This window comes from Nilaparvata lugens, chromosome 5, assembly GCF_014356525.2.
Source record: "Nilaparvata lugens isolate BPH chromosome 5, ASM1435652v1, whole genome shotgun sequence".
Classification (NCBI taxonomy): Eukaryota; Metazoa; Arthropoda; class Insecta; order Hemiptera; family Delphacidae; genus Nilaparvata; species Nilaparvata lugens.
The window spans coordinates 70,657,925-70,676,049 of record NC_052508.1 but is presented as its reverse complement, the minus strand read 5'-3'; the positions used below and the strand labels follow the sequence as shown (position 1 = coordinate 70,676,049).

Genomic DNA, 18,125 nt, shown 5'->3' with positions numbered 1-18,125 from the left:
ATAAAATGCAATTGATAATGATGATATTATCTTTTCGCCACACTGCACAGAAAGCAGATGTTTTCCAGTCCCTACGTAGATCTGAAATACATTGTTTGCAGACGACTCTTGTCTGACGTCAGAACAGGTTTCTTTCCGGCCTAGTCCGGAAAGAGTACTCTTTCCAGCCGCTAACAAGGTGATCAAAAAACAGCTGATCAAAAAACTTTTCATTATTTGTGTTCATTATTCAATAATTAAAACATTTATAATAATATCATCTTATTGTCATGTGAAAGAATAAAAAAGTATAAACTCAACCTCCCACATAATTGAACATCATCTTTTAGGTTATCTAGACAAATCAGAATAAAAAAATAAAAATACTTGGACAATTCCCTGATATTCAGATTACCTCAGATTTGCTAGAGCTATCACCTTCCACTTCTGCTTTCGGAAGTGCTTAGTAAACAACTATTCTCATATATATATTGTTTATTTTTGTGTGTGGCGAAAAATAGCGTTCGCACCACGGGCAAGAATGTATTTCCGGCTCTCAATCTTTTCTAGTCCTCGGCCTACGGCCTCGGACTTGAAAACCGAGCCGTAAAAATCTCATTTTCTGCTCTAGGTGCGAAATATACTATCTATATAATAAGAGAGAGTAGGGTTGTGTTTGTTCGCATCAGAACATGTCAACTTGTGGATTGCAAACCGAAAAAACGGCAATGATTTAGATCTCCAAATTTTGTACATAGATTATAAAAATATCAATATTATGCACCTCGAAGCCCAAATTTCAAATTTTCCTTCTAGATTTTTCAGAACTGATGTTCAAATTTCATTCATGGGACATGAGTACATACCATATAGAACTATAATCTAGAGGGACCTCTTCGAAACAGTTGGTTAAAATTGGCAACTAAATTAACAACCAGTTCAATTTTACCAGGTTGGCATTAAGTTGAGGAAGGTTTCTAAGCAAGATCTGAGTTATGTCACTTTATTATGTTAGTACCAAGTTGAAGAACTTATCTATACTATAATAAAGGAAAGAACTGGCTCAAACACGTATGGTATAAGAAAATTATGTTTGACGCATCATCACGTCTAAACTACTGGACTGAAGCATATAGATTCTTAATTAACCAAGGATGGTTCTTGCCTTACTTCAAACTCTTCAAGATTCCACTTGGTCAAGTTTTCAGTTTGTCAAGTTTTAAAATAGACCCTTGCGGAGCACGGGTTACCTGCTAGTCATAAATATATCTGAATTTCATTCAATTGATTACCGTATAAATTCATGAATGAATCATTCATAATTTAATGTTCAAAATTTATTATCAATTTATGAATGAATCATGAATAATTCAATGTATACAATTCAGTTTAAAATGAGAATGTCATGATCAGCAATCATAATGATAAATTAGGTATGATATTAATTATTATATTATAATAATGAGTTAAAGGCTAATATACAGACTAGAATTCCTTGCAACCATCTCTACTCTACCAACTTTTGTTAAGGCTGTGCAAAGGCTAAAAAAACCTTCTACTGGTGACATTTTTCAAAGTTTTTCGATTTGAATGCTATCAAGCTATCAAACTGAAAAAGTTTTCTCAGAAGAAAACATTTTTCTCCGATCATTACTTTTTGAGATATGAGCGCATAAAGTTTTAATTTTTGGTACAGGTCATTTCAAATTTGGTGAGAAATAAAGCCATGGAATTTCGAGGACAAATTCTTCATGGTATTGTTGATTGAGTAAAACAAAAAAAATCTGGAAATATAAATTTTTGAGAAAGTAATTCAATGAAAAATGACCAAAAATAACTTTTAGTTTAGTTATATCTCAAAAAGTAATAAATCGGAGAAAATTTTTTTCCTGAGAAAACTTCTTCATTTTGGTAACTTGATAGTAATACAAACCGAAAAAAACTTTGAAAAATGTTACATAGTTTTTTTAGCCTTTGCACAGCCTCAAGTGGAAGAGGGGACTCTTATACATTCAATAATTTCATAATGAATTTTCATGATTAAGATTAAATACTTTGTTAATTAATTATTAATTCTACATTGTTAAAGACGATCTGGCAACAGAGCAAAGCGAGAAAGAGATAGCGCTATTTGCTTTGTTGAATGATAGACAAGGATAGCAATACCTTTGCTAATCAAACACTGCCATTATAACGTGGACCTCACTATAGGCCTACCTTGTCGATACGTAATCAGTGTATGGGGGACGTGATCGTATTTCGCGGGCCAAACCGAAGTCAGCGATTTTGATGAGTTGTGGACCGCAGCATAGCAAATTCTCCGGTTTCATGTCTCGATGGAAGAAGCCATGCCTGTGCATGAAGCTCAGGCCTTGAAGCACTTGGTACAATATGTTACGAACTACTTGCTCTGGAAACAGCTTTTCTCTGAAAACATAATAATTATTTTAACTATCATTTAGTAATTATTAAGTATAAATTATTTCAAGCATCATAACAATATTTTAAGTATCTTTAATTAAATAAAAAGACCAAGAAATTGCCAAAAACTACAGATTTTATTGATAGTTAGAAAGACCGGTTTTGGTTGTTACACCAATGTCAATCTCTGATAAACCATGGAATAGTATTAGCGTTGACTCTAAAGAGTTCTAAACATGTTGTGTCAAAATAAATGTTTTTCTATTTTTATTCCGTGTCTGTATTATAATACAGACAACAGTTGTGTATTATATTACACAATTTAGGCTACATGATTTGTAAATTAATTTCTTGAAATGAACAAATTTTATTTAAAAAAAATAAGTTTCTTACCTGTCTTTCATTAGCTGATAGAGATTCTCTTTCATATACTCGAAAACAAAATAAAGCGTATCATTTTCTCTTATCACTTCTTTCAATTTCACTACGTTAGCGTGGCTCAATTTTTTCAGGGACTGAAAAAGACAACACAATACCAGTATATTAGAACAAATTATCTAAATTGTTTATGATATGAAATGAAATAACTATTTTGGTTAGAAGAATTTATCCAAGGAAATTAAAATGAAGGTACCTTTTTATAAAGAATAAAATTCAACGAATACGGTACAGTATCCTATAGTGAGGTCCACGTTATAATGGCAGTGGAGAAAGATAGGGGAACAACGTTGTCGATCCTCTGTCTTGTCAATGCCTTCTATACTCATACAATAAGTACATCATCAAAATGATAGGGAGAGAAAAAATAAGGTAATCTTGTGCTATTCTTCTCCCAAATTTAGATAAGGTTACACATAGTCCCAAATAGGTTAAGTCTTGTAGTTGTTCACTTAACAAAATTTTCAGTCCTTAATTATTTTCACAAAGTTGATTTGTAAAGTTAGATGCTTCAGAACCAAACTGATTAATATAACTTTAAACATTCTAGCATTGAAAATACTAGTGATACATATATGATATACAATGTCGCACTATTAATATTTATCAATAATTTTAATCAATAATTGGCTTCGCTATAGTGAGGTCCACGTTATAATGGCAGTGTTTGATTGGCAATGGTATTGCTATCCTTGTCTATCATTCAACAAAGCGGATAGCGCTATCTCTCACTTTGCTCTGCTGCCAGATCGTCTTTTAACAATGTAGAATTAATAATTGATTAACAAAATACTTCATCTTAATTATGAAAATTTATTATGTAATTATTGAAAAGAATAATTTCTTTCTTAATAAAATATAATTGATTATTTTAAACGAGAAAGAACAGTTAATCAATCAATAAACCTGTATCAGCTACCGTCAAGAAGGCATTGACTAGACAGCGAGGATCGGCAACGTTGTTCTCCTATCTTTCTCCACTGTCATTATAACGTGGACTTCACTATACACATATTTTCGAGTCGGATGCGTACAAATATACGCGCCTCCAACATGCTCCGCCCTCGCACCGATCATGAACGTTACGGGAGATGTTAGCTCTTCTCGCGTTCCACTCTTGCTCCCCGGTTGATCATCAATCGATCTGCTCGAGTGACGTTCGATTGCGGAGCAGAGCGAAAGTCTGTACGCAACTCTATATTATTCTAAATCCTAAAAATAGCTACGGTATTACAACACTCAACTTCACTAATTAGTAGCCTTTTCAAGTGAAAGGTCAGTAAAGTAGTCTACCTATTTGAGCTATAATAATAAACGCACAGATTACGTAGTACAGAATAATTATTGGATAATGGTTGGAAGAAGTCTGGGAATAATTACAGTATAGTCTTGCTTTCTGGAACTGATTGTCGTCACTAAGGAGCCGAAACAGCGGGAGTATTGGATCAAGTACAGTACCGTATACAGTATTGCATTAATTATTACATCAGAATCTTGACTTATTTCAATGGTATAATAAGGCGTAGAATAGGCGTATAATAAGGCCTTATTAAGGCGTAGAATAGTACTGTTGTAAGTGTCATTAACTTATTCTGCTGACTCTAATCTAATCTGAACGCTAATCTAGAGTTACTAATCTATCTACAGAGATAGTCTGTCTTACATTTAGATAGAAAGTTTCTTATGATATAGACCCTTAGCTTTCTATAATATAACGATTTATTGTATTTTTTCTTTAGGTCTACTTTTTAATATAAATAAAAATATAAATCTGAGTACCTAGTGATGTGAATCGGGAATATTCCCAGTGGGAAGGAACAGTAAGGAACAGATTTGACTATATTTCCGGGAATATTTCCGAGGCCAAGAAATTTTGGGAATTTATAAAATTGTTCTAAAAATGATTGAAATTGAGCAATCCCATTCATACAGAGTACCCTTTAATTTATTTCGTCACGACATGTTTCGGCTACTAATTAGTTTAAAAAGGGTACCTACTCAGATTTATATTTTTATTTATAACGATTTATCTATGATCATTATAGGAAAAATTTAACACAGAATATAATTTTTTAATGAATAGAATGTAACACAGAATATAATTTACATTTCTATTCCGCGTTCATCGAAAAGCTCAATACCATATTAGAATAGCAAATAGATCAATATCGTGGAGATTTCAAATTCAACTTGTTAAGTTACTTTAATGAATTAATTTATTTATTGCTTTCATACAGTGTATGAATAATTATTTTTCCCTACAGTTACCTTGAAAAGTGGTTATTCCTGCACTGATTACAGAACGCAAAGAATCACTTTTCCGCTCTAGTGCGGGAAAATTTTGTTCTGCACTCCAGATTTGCAACATGGCAACGCAAAATAGTTAGAAGGTTATATGGAGCACCAGAGCAGTAAAATCAAAATGAAGTTGGTAACAGTGACTGTGGTATAGTGAGGTGCACGTTATAATAATAACGATGACAACGAGGACAACACTGGATGACAGCGACAGCCACCACATCAGTGACAGCCGCCTTCATTCATTTACTACATTATTCAATTTTAAATAAATTAAGGTTTTTATTAATAATAAAATTACACAGAAAAAACATTTGATGGATTTCAGGGAATTTTACCCATAATTACAAACTTTTCATATTCAATGGTAACTGTAGGAAAAATTTAATGTGAAATACGTGCGCAAAGTTCCTCTGCTGCACTCAAGAAACCATTCCGCCCTCGCCTACGGCTAGGGCGTAAACGTTTCTTTCGGTGCAGCAAACTGTCACTTTGCGCACTAGTTGCACAAATAACTATTTATGTTCTGCAAAAGAGAACAGCAAATCACAGATCTTACATACTGTAACAAAATATATTATTCTCTCTCCTCATCATAAACAACTCAAATTATTATTAATGATAAATGGCATGACAACCGTTCAAAAAATATCAGTCTCAATGAGACTCTAGATAAAATCCTTTATGTGGCTCAAGCTTTAAGTGATTATCACCACCTTTATTCTTTATTTATTGACTCATACAATAAATACACCATTTCATCAAGATGATAGGGAGAGAAAAAATAAGGTAACCTTGTGCTATTCCTCTCCCAAATTTAGATAAGGTTACACATAGTCCGATATAGGTAGTCTTGTAGTTGTTCACTTCACAAAATTTTCAGTCCTTAATTATTTTCACAAAGTAGATTTGTAAATTTAGATGCTTCAAAACCAAATTTATTAGTATAACTTGAACATTCTAGCATTGAAAATACTAGTGACACATATATGATATACAATGTCGCACTATAAATATTATATGAACGTATTTTATTTCTATTATTATGGACAATATTAATTAACACAGCAAGATGATAAAAAAGCTGAACTTTCAATTATTACATTATGTAGTCTACTGTAGGCTAACTAGTAGTTCTGTGAACAGTTGACCTCGCGCTCAGTAAGTTACATTGACCTGTTGTTATGTTTTCTCAAAAATTAATAAATAATTTATCAATTTAAAATGTCTAGAAAAAATCCTAAATAAACATAGAGCTTTTTTCTATCGTACCGTGACGTGGTGTCCCGGAATGTGAGTGTGAGCGCTGTTATCAGGTATGGCTGCAACTGTCTACAACGTTGATGGAAAGATACATTTTCAAGATGTTTGATGTTTTTGAACGGGTAGTATTATAGTCAACTGTCTACCAAAGTTGATGGAAAGATACATTTTCAAGATGTTCGATATTTTTGAACGGGTGGTATTATAGTCCACTAAACAGCTGATTTATGATGAATAATTCTATAGTGTGATTTTTACTCTAATATTTGCGTATGAAGGAGGCTCCTTTTTCTTTTATATTATCCTTGAAATGCAAAATTTCCAAAAACCTTGTACAGTAGGCCTATATACGTCGACGCGCAATCTAAAAAGGAACATACCTGTCAAATTTCATGAAAATCTATTACCGCGTTTCGCCGTAAATGCGCAACATAAAAACATATACACATTCAAACATTTAAACATTAAGATAAATGCCAAACCTTCGTCTTGAATCTTAGACCTCACTTCGCTCGGTCAATAATATTATTTTGTTCTTGAAACAATTTCATGACCTATTATAAAATTTAAATAATTTGTTACGGAATTTAAACACTCGATTATAGTTATAGAAAGGTTATATAATATTAGATAAATTCCACACTTTCGTTTAATCCAATCTATTTCACAACACAGCAAAGGAGGCCAGTGTGCTCTTTCAGCAACTCAAGCAGAGCATTAAACCTATTTTTCAATGAATAAAATCAAGGATGCAACAGGTGTTCAATTCCCACCTTTAGCAAGGATGTGGGGGGGGGGCTTTCAGCATTCCCTCTCTCTCCAACTCCGGAGTTATATATTGCTATTTAGATGCAATGAGGTCATCATTGATTCCAATGAGACTTAAATTCATTCATGAGGATTTCATTACTTTAGTAAGAGACCTACATTTTCCTTCCTGTTTAATGCTGGAATTTTTATTGAGATTAAATTTGAATATTTGGTAGTATTTTCAAACGAATTGGGTCAATCAAATTTCTCAATAGTGGAGGGTGAATCTGAGCCTAGTGAGGTTAAAGTCCTGTTCCTCTAAGAAAATGTTTAAATATAAATCACAAGTCATCAGCCTATATTGATGATATACGTTACAGGCGAGCTCAAGTTAATTTTTAGTACCAAGGAAATAGAACAGGAATGTGTTCCTTTAAATCAGTGTAAAGTAGGTTACATACATAATGATAGCTTAATATACACTATTATTCTAACATTGCGTAGTTATAAACTGTACACGAAATTGATCAACATTTTCATGAGTCTTCTTTTTGTCTGGAAATGAGAGAATCCTTCAACTTGTTAAAAAAAAAATGAGTATTGAAAAACTCATTAATTATTAATGATTTGGAAGAATACAGAGAATACTTGCAAAAATTCTCTTATTCTGTTAATTAATACAAATAGCATTCAAGAGTATATTTTTTGAAAATTCAAGACAAATAAAATCATTATTAGAACTTATCACTAGGTCCAAAAGTGATTATAATTTGCAGAAAGCTATATCAGTTTATAATTTCTGAAAATTTGCAATTAGTGAGCATAATATATCATTCAAGAAATAAAGGTATCTAGGAGCATAAATAACATTCTAAAGCTACGTTTACACCTTAGTTATTAACAAAATGTTAATAACTTTATCCTTATAGATTCTATTAGATTGAACGGAACTTGACAGACACATATGCACATCATGTGTATGATAAGTTATGTTCAATCTAATACCATTTATAAGGAGTAAGTTATTAACATGTTGTTAATAACGTAGGTTTAAACGTAGCTTGAGAATGTTATTTATGCTCCTAGATACCTTTATTTCTTGAATGATATTATTAACAAAATGTTATCGTTATAGATTTGGCTATATTAGATTAAACATAACTTATCATACATAAACATATGTGTTTTTCAAATTCCGTTCAATCTAATAGAATCTATAAGGATTAAGTTATTAACATTTTGTTAATAGCTTTGGTGTAAACGTAGCTTAAGGAATATCTGGATATTTATCCATTTGTCAAGAAAGTTTAGTAGTGTAAAAAAAATGATATAGGCCTAATAATTACCTTGACTTCTCTAAGGTTCATGGCTTCCTCCCATGAATAGTACTTCCTTTTCATTCTGAAACATTAAAGTATTGTCAATAATTAAATCCTTTCAGTAGGCCTATTCTTAATATTATATATTCATGCTAAATAAATACAATATTTTATTGCAATCACATTCATAGAGCAAAAGACACAAAAAAGAATACAAAGAACAAAATAGAACACACTAATAAAAGTGAGATATAATGAAACTAATAGAACTTATCATGTAAGTTATGAAAAGAACACAGAACAAAATATAACAAACTAATAAAAGTGAGATATAATAAGACTTATCATGTAAGTTATGAAAATATATTTTCATAAGTTTTATAGCATATATTAATATAAATTATCTTTCAAGCAAAATCCTCTCCAACAATGATTGTAGCCTTTAGCCTATATACTAAAAATTTATTGGATAATTATTCAGGTATAGGTACATAGAATACGGCTATAGATAAAATTTTTGAACAAATATTATTGTAGGGTATAAATTTTTTGGTGACTTTTGGATGATATTAAGTGATGAATAGACATTAGATAGACCTCAATGCATTAACTGCATTATATTATTTTTTCACTTACAATGTTTTTTCATAATACCGTACAGATATCGAAAAAGGAAGTGGAGTGCTTGAACGTCTGGGAGGTAATTATTAGTTCATAATAATTAAGATATATTAAAATCTATAAAGATAAAAGTTTGCAGCAGTGGCAAAATTCATTTGGAATTATTTCCAGGCATTGAGCACAATGTTTACATATATAAAAAATTAAGAGATTATAAAAGATATACTATAATGTAATTAAGAGATGTTACAAACATACAAACTTAAGCTGCGTTTACATCAGAGTTATTAACAAAATGTTTATTTCTCCGTCCTTATAGATTCTATTAGATTGAACATAAATTATCATACACATGATGAACATATGTGTTTGTCAAGTTCCGTTCAATCTAATAGAATCTATAAGGCTTAAGTTATTAACATTTTGTTAATAACTTTTGTGTAAACGCAGATTTATTTTTCAGAACTGATAAGTAAAAATCTGGTGTGGCGCACTCACACAACTTGCCTTGCCGTTATGAAAATTGATCACCTGACGCTAGTGTTCACGCGTATCTCAAGTCTACTATTCAAAGATCTGAGCTAGCTGGTGACAGGATAATAACGCTGGATACACACGAGATCTGCTATCTCTTTATAGTGAATGATTTAATAGAATCAACAGTTGCCAACAGTTTGCAATTAAATAATCACATTTTTTTCAAATTTCGAGCTTATTTTCAATTTTAGGTGAAAACGTTACTGGACATTAATCGAAGAGATTTTCATGCTCAATCTTTTCCACTCAAAATTTTTTGTTTAAAAAAACGTCTACCTGAGACCTGATAATTGAAATCTAAAATCATACTTTGCATAGATAGGGTGGGGCTCCTGGAATTTTTACAGATATGGGACTTGTGGCAGTTGATATAGCTTATCAATGACAATTCTAGGTATAAATTTGATCAAAATCGTTGGTGCCATTTTTAAAAAAATCGCGAAAAACCCTGTTTTGGACAAAATTCTCGTCATTTTAGCCGCCTTTCTTGAATTGCATTTGATCGAAATTGTTCGTGTCGGATCCTTATAGTGTAAGGACCTTAAATTCCAAATCATTCCGTTAATTGGGAGATGAGATATCGTGTACAAAAACGCACATACACTCATACACACACATGAAGACCAATACACAAAAACCACTTTTTTGGACTCAGGGGACCTTGAAACGTATAGAAATTAGATATTGGGGTAACTTAATTTTTTTCGGAAAGCAATACTTTCTTTACCTATGGTAATAGGGCAAGAAAAGTAAAAAGTAATTATGTTTTTCATAATTCCAACAGCACAGATGGTGTAATATCTGTATTATGTACCGTAGTAATAGATTGCAGATTAAACCATCTACTAATTCTTTATCAACTAGTTTATATTAATTGCAAGAAATAGAATTAAATAAATGAACAATTTCATGATAGAACTAGTTTTACCTTTTTATAGCAACCTTCTCGCCAGTATCTATCCGTTGTCCAAGTACCACAGAGCCATAAGTGCCATCTCCCAGCTGGTTCAAAGTTATGTACCTATGCATAAGTAGTTATCAGAGCACGTGACTTCTCAAGCTTAGTCCATCACTCACAATAACAAATCCACACTTCGCATCCAACGATATTACATTATTTTTGCAACACTTCATCATAATAGAGAACCAGTATTAGGTATTCTCATGATGCTAATGCTCGAACTCATCTGATGTAGGTTCTAAAACTAAAAGGGAAAATTACTACAATGATATTCAGCTTGTATATGAGTAATCTCCAAGAAGATAGTGGCAAGAAATTTCTAAAAATCGAGGAATATCCAGGTTATAACAATAACAGTTCAGTAAACTACTACACTAGAAACACTTCATAGGTAAGCTACTAGGTACAATAATATTTAGATTGTAGCCTATATGAGTAATCTCTAAGTAGATAGTGGCAAGAAATTTCTAAAAAATTGAGGAATATCAAGGTTATAACAATAACAGTTTCATAAGCAACAAAGTTCCGTATCAAGTTCAATCAACCTGTCCATTCAACTTTTCCAATAATGAAGAGAAAGAAGGAAAGAAACTACAACACATTTTAGGCTATTACAAACTTTTCAAAACTAAAATCAACCGCAAATATGTAGACAAAACATATTTCACTTGAAACTGATTGATCACTTCACAACTGTAACTATCTAACTAGCTTTCCATCAACACGACAAAACAGTTTAGTTCCTGAATAGTGTGTACTAAATACTGTACTACCTGTATCATTACTCTCTCCGCCAAGAAATGAATATCGATCAACCGGTTGCCTGGCAACGGAAAGTCAACAAACTCACCACAACCACAGCTGCCTTCTTTATTTTTTTCCTGAGACGGGGACAAGGCTGCTTGCCGCTTCAAGCAACCTCAATTAAATGGAGCACCGTTTAAATAGCGCTAAGCACGGAAATCAACTGTACGCTGTTCCCTACGAGTGGAGTGGATGCGTATAGCGTGACTCACCCACCAAATGCTTGAAGGCCGTTTCTTTTCTGATGAGTTTAGCACTAGAACAACGGAGAAAATAGTAGAACAATAATAGCGAAACAGTGTAAAACTGATACACTAAACCTGTAACAACCAAATCTTGAAGGCCGTTTTTACATTCCTTGCCCTATTACCATAGGTAAGGAAAGTATTGCTTTCCGAAAAAAATTAAGGTACCCCAATTTCTAAATTTCTATAGGTTTCAAGGTCCCCTGAGTCCAAAAAACTGGTTTTTGGGTATTGGTCTGTATGTATGTGTGTGTGTGTGTGTGTGTGTGTGTGTGTATGTGTGTGTGTGTGTGTGTATGAGCGTCTGTGTACACGATATCTCATCTCCCAATTAACGGAATGACTTGAAATTTGGAACTTAAGGTCCTTTCACTATAAGGATCCGACACGAACAATTTCGATCAAATGCAATTCAAGATGGTAGCTAAAATGGCGAAAATGTTGTCAAAAACAGAGTTTTTCGCGATTTTCTCGAAAACGGCTCCAACGATTTTGATCAAATTCATACCTAAAAAAGTCATTGATAAGCTCTATCGACTGCCACAAGTCCCATATCTGTAAAAATTTCAGGAGCTCCGCCCCATCAATGCAGATAGATTCCCAATTATCAGGCTTCAGATACAATTGAAACAAAAAAAAATCAAGTGGAGTAGATTGAGCATGAAAATCTCTACAATAAATGTTCTGTAACATTTTCACCTAAAATTGAAAATAAGCTTTAAATTCGGGAAAATGTGATTATTCAATTGCAAATTATTCTTGATTCTATTAAATCATTCACTATGAAGAGATAGCCGACCTCGTGTGTCTCCAGCGTTATTGCCCTGTCACCAGCTGGCTCAAATCTTTGAATAGTAGACTTGAGATGCGCGGGAATACTAGCATCAGGTGATCAATTTTCATAACGGCAAGGAAAGTTGTGTGAGTGCGCCACACCAGATTTTTTTATGTTGAGTTCAGAACTACAACAACGCAGAGAACAGTGAAGCAATAATAGCAAAACAGTGGAAAACTGATAAACTGAACCTTTGTTTCAATTAAGCCGTAGAGGATGAACTGAACTAATGATAAATTTGCCACTTAAAATTGAATCATTTGTCGTTCATGAATTAGCTCACGCTTGTTGAGTCAATGGGTCGATTGAATAAAAACTGGAATCTACTAGTTACTATCAACTAACTACTTATTAACTAGTAGTTCTGTGAAAAGTAGACCTCGCGCAGTTATAAAAATCAGCCTCCTCTTATACTGTGCATCAGAGTAAATCCTGTCTGTATGTCGTGTCGGCGAGATATCGGTGTGAAAACGGCTAATGGCTGTAGTTGAGGTTGGTGTATCAAAACTGCTAACATTTTTAGGCTAATCTCCTTCGAGACATACTGGCAACAGGACAGCCCGAGTTCAGAGCAGAGAAAGTTCGAGAGACAATACTATGTTATTTAAGTTATTATAATTGCATGCGTTATTGCACGCAATCAATAGTTCATTTATTTATTTATTCATTCACAATGGAGACAATGGGTTTCCCCAAATATGTCTTTAATAAAAATTTTATAGATACAGATGGAAAAACAATAATGATAGAAATAATACGGACTTATGCAATAATAAATAATACAAACAACAAAAATGCCACCTAATTCAAAAATGAAAAATACAAAGATTTCAAATTCTTATGAGAAAAGTAAAAATAAAACAAATTGAGAATACAAAATTTCAAAACTTATAAAAATTAAAGAATATAATATCAATTAATGAACAAAAATTTGATCAATAGAATAAATAACATTTATAACTGAACGACGTCCCAAACCATAAGCACATCCACACTGATACACCAACTATTTATTTGATCAGATCATGCTTACACAAGATTTAATTATCATAATATAACGCTTTCCGGAATTTAGCGCGAGAAAACCAGAAGACATCTAGGCGCCCAGACAAGCTGTTATAAGTTATTTGCATCCTATTTAATAGTGCATAAAAATTGCATTCAATAAGGCATGCAATTTATAGTCTACACAGCTGCTGATATTTTTACCAAGTTACATTGAGATATTGAATTGCATGCGTCATGGCATGCAATTTATAATCCACTCGACAGCTGATTTATGATGAATATTCTATAGTCTGATTTTTACTCTAATATTGGCGTATGAAGGAGGCTCCTTTTCCTTTTATATTATCCTTGAAATGCAAAATTTCCAAAAACCTTGTTTATACGTCGACGCGCAATTTAAAAAGGACATACCTGTCAAATTTCATGAAAATCTATTACCGCGTTTCGCCGTAAATGCGCAACATATAAGCATTTAAACATAAAGAGAATTGCCAAACCGTCGACTTGAATCTTAGACCCCACTTCGCTTGGTCAATAATAATTATTCTAGATACAATAAAGTTACCTTTACTAAAATAGCCTTACCTACGCAGATAAGATTATACAGCTGACTCAAACCCTAGCATTTCTGAATAGGTACTATCTGTAGCCTATAGTCCAGGCAATGAATGCTCAATAAAGGGTAATTTTTCTGATCTAAGAATGAAGGTAAGATTTTATGTTTGAGTGAATAACTCACCCTGTATTGCAGCGAAACGTCTTATATTATATCACGACACTTGTTAGGTCAACCTCTATCCATAGCCCAAATATCAACCAAATCTTAAGATTTGCATTTTTCATGAAATCCATTAATGGATTTTTGCCAAAATGGTCAAAAATTAAAATCGCTCAAACTCTGAGGAATGATAGTGCTTGACGAGAGGAACAATAATATGTCATCACATTGGCGAAATTCTCTTCTATTCTTGAGTTATGAGCATTTGAAGATGATTGATTTTTCTGATCTGAGAGTCAAGGTGAGATTTTATGTTTGAGTGAATAACTCACCCTGTATTGTAGCGAAACGTCTCATATTATAGCACGACACTTGTTAGGTCAACCTCTATTCATAGCCCGAATATCAACTAAGTTTGGGAGATTTGCATTTTTCATGAAATTGAACTCTACTTCTCACTTCTATGGCTTTTGTATTTTAGAGGTTGAATTAAAAATTTTCCCTAAATCGTTATTCCTGTTTCTTCAATAACTCCAATTGCCGTACGCTAATAATATAGTATATTTCGCACCTAGAGCAGAAAATGAGATTTTTCCGGCTCGAAATCGGGTTTCAAGTCCGAGGCCGTAGGCAGAGGACTAGAAAAGATTGAGAGCCGGAAAAACATTTTTGCCCGTGGTGCGAACGCTATTTTTCGCCACACACAAAAATTAACAATTTTTTGTGTAGTTGAGAAGTTGATATTGTGGTAATTATTCATATTGAATGAAAAAGACTAAGAAATTGTCAAAAAACCACTGATTTATTGATAATTAGAAAGACCGGTTTCGGTTATTACACCATTGTCAATCTCTGATAAAACGGTTATAATTGATAATTAGTTTATCAGAGATTGACAATGGTGTAATAACCGAAACCGGTCTTTCTAATTATCAATAAATCAGTGGTTTTTTGACAATTTCTTAGTCTTTTTCATTCAATAAAAATTAACAATATATATGAGAATAGTTGTTTACTAAGCACTTCCGAAAGCAGAAGTGGAAGGTGATCTTCCTCTAGCAAATCTGAATATCAGGAAACTGTCCAAGTATTTTTATTTTTTATTCTGATTTGTCTAAATAACCTAAAAGATGATGTTCAATTATGTGGGAGGTTGAGTTTATACTTTTTTATTCTTTCAAATGACAATAAGATGATAATATTATAAATGTTTTAATTATTGAATAATGAACACAAATAATGAAAAGTTTTTTGATCAGCTGTTTTTTGATCACCTTTCTTTGTTCCATGTTAGCGGCTGGAAAGAAACCTGTTCTGACGTCTGAGGAGAGTCGTCTGCAAACAATGTCTTTCAGATCTACGTAGGGACTGGAAAACAGCTGCTTTCTGTGCAGTGTGGCGAAAATATCTTTCCATCACTTATCACAAGATATCCATCACGATCATTTGATTATTTCTAATCAAAAAGCTGGACTCATCGGTAAATAACACATTTTCTAGAAAATTTGGTTGGATAATGTCTTGCTGAAGAAACCAACGGGCACAGTTTACTCTTGGCTCATAGTCGCGTTCAACCAATGAGTGAACTTTTTGAAAGCGGAAGGGGTGAAGTCTTTCCTTGTTTAGTACACGCCACACAGAAGAAGCACTTGAATTGATTTGCTTTGCAACTGCTCTCGTACTCGTTCTAGGATTGAAATCGAATTTCTGCAATACTTCCTCTTCAAAAGCAACATTTCGAACTGCTCGAGGCCTACCAGCAATTACCCTGTTCCGTTCAAATGAACCAACTTCTCTCAGCCGATTGTGAGTTCTTGTGAACACCTTGTCGGAATGGAGACGGCGGTTTGGAAATGCAGCTGCATACATTCTTCTTGCTTCGGTCGCATTGCCAAGAGCTGCTCCATACATGAAGTGAATATCGGTGTACTCCAGCGAACTAAATTCCATTACAATAATTAAATATTTGTGTAGAAGCAACGTAAGAAAATATTGAAACTGGAAATTTAAGATAGAAATAAGACCTAGGAAACGTGAGACTAAGAAATAGGAAGCACTACATCTGGTTCTTTACTTTTAATGAAACAACAATACTTTTACAAGACAAACATTATCATCTGAAAACCATTGTAAAATCATCTGTTTGCCCATATGGAGCCATACCGAGTTTCAAAGCTTCATCTTAAATACATCTGGAATTAAAAAATTAATATTGATCTTTAAATGGTGAAAAGTGGTCATGCATGCAGTACGAAAAAAATTAATTTCTTTGTTATTCTTCGACCAATCTTAATAAATTAGGTATCATTGGAATCGTGAAAAAATTTGCTAACTTTTTTGTCTCTTGTAAATTTTCTGTAAAATGGAGGTTTTCGAGATATTCGCCATCAAAAATTTAAAATGGCCGCCATTTTGAAAAATTTCAACGAAATTTTTTTTTTTATTTTTATAGTTGAGTCTTTATAGCATAAATATTCATGCCAAATTTCAGATCAATACAACATTTCGTTCTTGAGATAAAAAATGTTAAGTGAAAAAAACAAAATGGCAGCTATAAGGATAACCGCTGAGTTTTGGACACTTCAAATATGACATTTGTAGTCTCCTAGCATCCAGGTACAATACCCTAAAATTCTCGACACTACTTCTGAAACACCCTGTATATGAGAATAGTTGTTTACTAAGCACTTCCGAAAGCAGAAGTGGAAGGTGATAGCTCTAGCAAATCTGAGGTAATCTGAATATCAGGAAACTGTCCAAGTATTTTTATTTTTTATTCTGATTTGTCTAAATAACCTAAAAGATGATGTTCAATTATGTGGGAGGTTGAGTTTATACTTTTTTATTCTTTCAAATGACAATAAGATGATAATATTATAAATGTTTTAATTATTGAATAATGAACACAAATAATGAAAAGTTTTTTGATCAGCTGTTTTTTGATCACCTTTCTTTGTTCCATGTTAGCGGCTGGAAAAGGGTACTCTTTCCGGCCTAGGCCGAAAGAAACCTGTTCTGACGTCTGAGGAGAGTCGTCTGCAAACAATGTCTTTCAGATCTACTTAGGGACTGTAAAACAGCTGCTTTCTGTGCAGTGTGGCGAAAATATCTTTCCACCACTTATCACAAGATATCCATCACGATCATTTGATTATTTCAAATCAAAATTGTGAGAAAAGGAGAACCAATAACGCAAGTTCCTATAAGAATGGAAAGTATGGAGTACTAAACATTGAGTGTAATTAAAATAACTCACCAATAATTGATGTAAGCCACCTACTTTTGAGGTTGAAAAATCATCTGTTGGCTTATATTACCTCTTGCAACATTTATAGACATGAGAGGATAGGAAGTGCCTAGAGTTAAGTAAACGGAACACGTGACATCCTTTTTAAAAAGATTTATTCAAGAAACAAACCGGCATAGTAACTGCCCAAAATACAGAAATGAGACAAAGAATCTTAATTACTAGAGCTTATATACTATTCTAAGTGCTGTATCAGCTACTATACAATAACAATGGGTATAACTTCTCCCTCCCCAAGTTTGGAGCTGTCCTCAGCGACCAAAAACTGATAAGACCCAAAATACAAAAACTGGTTAAAAACAATATAAAATAATACTCAACTAAGTTATCAATACATACTAATACAAAAGTGTGAGAACAATTTTTCAAGTAGGAGTTTCGGTTGGGAGGTACGGTCCGCCTAAGTTACAAGCTATTTGTTTCTTATCAGGAATATTTCGATTACAAAATTTCAATGAGATTTTACATTTGTAATAAATAACTGCAATTATTATCAACAGCACAAAAATTCCAATTGGGATAAGAATATAATGAAGTAGGTAATTGCTTTCAGCTGTAAAATCCTCTATAATTTCTAGTGGTTCTATATTTAGATTAGCTTTATGGATCAAGTCGAAAGAT

At 32.9% G+C, this 18,125-nt stretch overlaps 1 protein-coding gene across 3 annotated transcripts in view; it reads right to left on the bottom strand.

Moving 5' to 3' along the window:
* The window catches only part of LOC111045532 (serine/threonine-protein kinase MAK), a 55,631-nt gene that overhangs the window by 22,972 nt on the left and 14,534 nt on the right, over window positions 1–18,125 (bottom strand). Inside the window, exons 1-4 of one of the 3 annotated variants that reach the window (XM_039429209.1) lie at window positions 11,438–11,627; window positions 10,555–10,647; window positions 8,496–8,550; window positions 2,794–2,915 (exon numbers count right to left, since the gene is read on the bottom strand). In XM_039429209.1, the coding sequence (XP_039285143.1) occupies window positions 2,794–2,915; window positions 8,496–8,549 (176 nt within the window). In that variant the 5' untranslated portion in view covers window position 8,550; window positions 10,555–10,647; window positions 11,438–11,627. Of the gene's footprint in view, window positions 1–2,793; window positions 2,916–8,495; window positions 8,551–10,554; window positions 11,644–18,125 lie in introns of those variants that run through there. The other 2 variants (XM_039429207.1, XM_039429208.1) reach the window with 2 other exon arrangements.